The 3072-nt window shown below is 40.3% G+C and overlaps 1 protein-coding gene across 13 annotated transcripts in view; it reads right to left on the bottom strand.

Moving 5' to 3' along the window:
- The window catches only part of LOC127428463 (formin-binding protein 1-like), a 67792-nt gene extending 65168 nt beyond the window's left edge, over positions 1-2624 (bottom strand). For 7 of the 13 annotated variants that reach the window (XM_051676852.1, XM_051676853.1, XM_051676854.1 and 4 more), the window contains exon 1: positions 2471-2623. In XM_051676852.1, the coding sequence (XP_051532812.1) occupies positions 2471-2512 (42 nt within the window). In that variant the 5' untranslated portion in view covers positions 2513-2623. Of the gene's footprint in view, positions 1-2470 lie in introns of all 13 variants that reach the window. The other 6 variants (XM_051676860.1, XM_051676861.1, XM_051676856.1 and 3 more) reach the window with 2 other exon arrangements.
- Positions 2625-3072: the final 448 nt, after the last annotated feature.

Raw genomic sequence — 3072 nt, 5'->3', positions numbered from 1 at the left:
CTCCCCTTTTTCTCCCCAATTTGGAATGCCCAATTCCCAATGCGCTCTAGGTCCTCGTGGTGGCGTAGTGGCTCGCCTCAATCCGGGAGGCGGAGGGAAGAATCTCAGTTGCCTCCACGTCTGAGACCGTCAATCCGCTCATCTTATCACATGGCTTGTTGAGCTTGTTACCGCAGAGACCTAGCGCGTGTGGAGGCTCACGCTATTCTCTGCAGCATCCACACAGAACTCACCACACGACCAAACCGAGAGCGAGAACCACATTATAGCGACCACATGGAGGTTAACCCATGTCTTGCCATGCCAAGTTTTATTTAAAAAGGTTTGATAACTGATATTAATTCCTGCAGCAGATATCTGGTACATATTGTCAACAAAATGCTTGTAGAATCCTTATAGAATAGAGCACATTCAAACTTCCTTTAAAGTGTACAGTATAGATAGCCGCTGTACACACACTATCAAACAGAGTTGCAAGGCAAATCATGTCACAAAGACAAATCATTAGTTTCCCTATTATAAACAGCCCTAAATATCTTATACTCAGAGATTGTTGTGTTCATCTATAGAATATTCCATACCGGTGTGATTAAGTATGTGGCATGCTTCTAATTTTCTCTTTGCAAATAACTCCCCTTAAAACCTCTGTAAAACACTTCTTCCGTATAACATACAATTATATTCCATGGAAATTAGTCCCATTTTCATATCAATTTAGACACCAAAACTAATACTGATCACACTTTCTGAAAGGGAGATGTAGGAGGGCTCAGTGTAGGAGCGTAGTGCATTCTGGGTAAAGTATGACAAAGACCAATGTTTGCAGCCTATGTTGATAGAAGTGCATTAAACAAAATATATATGAGATCAGTAATCCTGAACAAATTCAAAGGTTATTCGTGCCTTACTATTGACCATATGTGATTTGTATGATATCGTGCGACTGCACCCGTTTGAATTCCTATGACTTTCACTACAGCCAATGATGTCGCTGGACATCGTTTCCATCTAAGACTTGACAATTACTTGCATCTGTCACACACAACAGCTTCCTATCATGTTTACACACTCTACTGAAGTAGAAGTCGTACGAGTTTATGCAAACAAAATCGTGCGACATCACACGAAATAGCCACCTCGTAAATTGTTTACGACATTTCATGAGATCGGGTTGTTTTTTTTCATCAATGAAAAGAATATGACACAGCAGGAAGTTCTTGCTAATGTGCCTCTGCACTCTAAACTTTTAGAAAATCCTCACATCACTCTTAAAATTAAAGATTGCGGGGGCCTGGGTAGCTCAGTGGCAAAAGACGCTGTTCGCTAGTTGGAATCCCAGGGTGTGCTGAGTGACTCCAGCCAGGTCTCCTAAGCAACCAAATTGGCCCAGTTGCTAGGGAGGGTAGAGTCACATGGGGTAATCTCCTCGTGGTCGCTATAATGTGGTTCGTTCTCGGTGGGGCGTGTGGTGAGTTGAGCGCGGATGCCGCGGTGGATGGCGTGAAGCCTCCACACGCGCTATGTCTCCATGGCAACGCGCTCAACAAGCCACATGATAAGATGCACGGGTTGATGGTCTCAGACGTGGAGGCAACTGGAATTCATCCTCCGCCACCCGGATTGAGGCGAATCACTACGCGACCACAAGGACTTAAAAGCGCACTGGGAATTGGGCATTCCAAATTGGGTGGGAAAAAAAAAAAAATTAAAGACTGCAATTAGAACCAAAACATATTTTACAGCCTAATGCTGAAAGAGTTCCACATTTAAAGAGTTCAACTTTAATTCTCTAGTTCTTTAGTGCTTTTAAAAAAAACAATACACCAATACACAGATCTGAAGAACCTATAATGCAACATCAAGAAGTTTCTTAATCTGCAGAAAGAAAAAAAAAATAACTCAAAACCCTGAACAACCAAAAGTGGTTCTTGATAGAAACAAATAATAATAATAATAACCATTTATACAGTATATGCATAGTATACAGTATATTTGAACCTATGGCGCTGAAAAAAACCTTGACAAACCTATAACATGTACACACTAGAAAATAAAGTTTCCAATCAGAATAAAAAAAAAGGTTCCACAAATAACTTTTTATTCTATAGATTTTAAGAAAACTATCAAAAGAAAACCATCAACTGGTGCTTTAAACAACCCAGAAACAAATACATTGTCCTGAAGAACCTATTATTTATCACAAAGAACCTTTTTAATCTCCAAAGAACCATTTGGCTCAATGAAGAAACCTATAGAGTAAAAAACGCTTCAAAAAACCACAGAAGAACCTTTCTATTTGTGCTCACAAGCACAAATGAGGAACTAGTATAAGAGTATTAGAACAACTGAACACTACGCACAACAACGCAACTGAAGAACTTTGCAGTATACCCTAGACAGAAGCTAACATCAGTTCAGCATTGGCAAGTCTTAAGTCTTGGAGCGATGTTGTAGTAACATTTAAGATCACCTTTGTTTGACTCCAGCATCCACCCATTTTCTCTTCAACCATCTCGAAGTTTGAACAATCCAGGCAAATATTTCACTCACTTCCTCCATCCATACGAACATTACATGCATAAGAAGATACCAGCATCCTCACTTTCTCTGTCTGTTACAAAACATGCAACACTGATCAGTTCCTGTTCATGCACAGAGTATGCATGCATCCTCTGAGCAGACAGGATGAGCACCCAGAAATCTGCACGCGTGCATTTGTGTGCACAGGAAGTGCATGTGGGTGATGATTCTAGTTTTTTGCACTCTAGTCACAAATAACTTTGATATTACAGCTTTTGGATCTGTCATTTAAGCCTATTAAAAACAAACAATACAAAAGCATGGCTACGAAACACACAGAGACTCTCAAAAGTTCCTTGTCAGCATCTGGGGAATTTAAATGACCTAATGCAATTAGTTGGGCTCATTTAAACACAGATCACCTCCTCTTACACAACACAGTATTTAGTACACACTCCAGAGCAAAGAAACGCAACAAAAACAGCAAAACTCGAGCAGAAGGAGGTTAAAATTGCTGCACTATTGTGTGCTATCTTGTGGTTTGGATATCCA

The sequence above is a fragment of the Myxocyprinus asiaticus genome, chromosome 38 (assembly GCF_019703515.2).
Source record: "Myxocyprinus asiaticus isolate MX2 ecotype Aquarium Trade chromosome 38, UBuf_Myxa_2, whole genome shotgun sequence".
NCBI classification, from domain to species: domain Eukaryota; kingdom Metazoa; phylum Chordata; class Actinopteri; order Cypriniformes; family Catostomidae; genus Myxocyprinus; species Myxocyprinus asiaticus.
The sequence above is the reverse complement of the archived record's forward strand: the minus strand, read 5'-3'. Positions and strand labels throughout refer to the sequence as shown.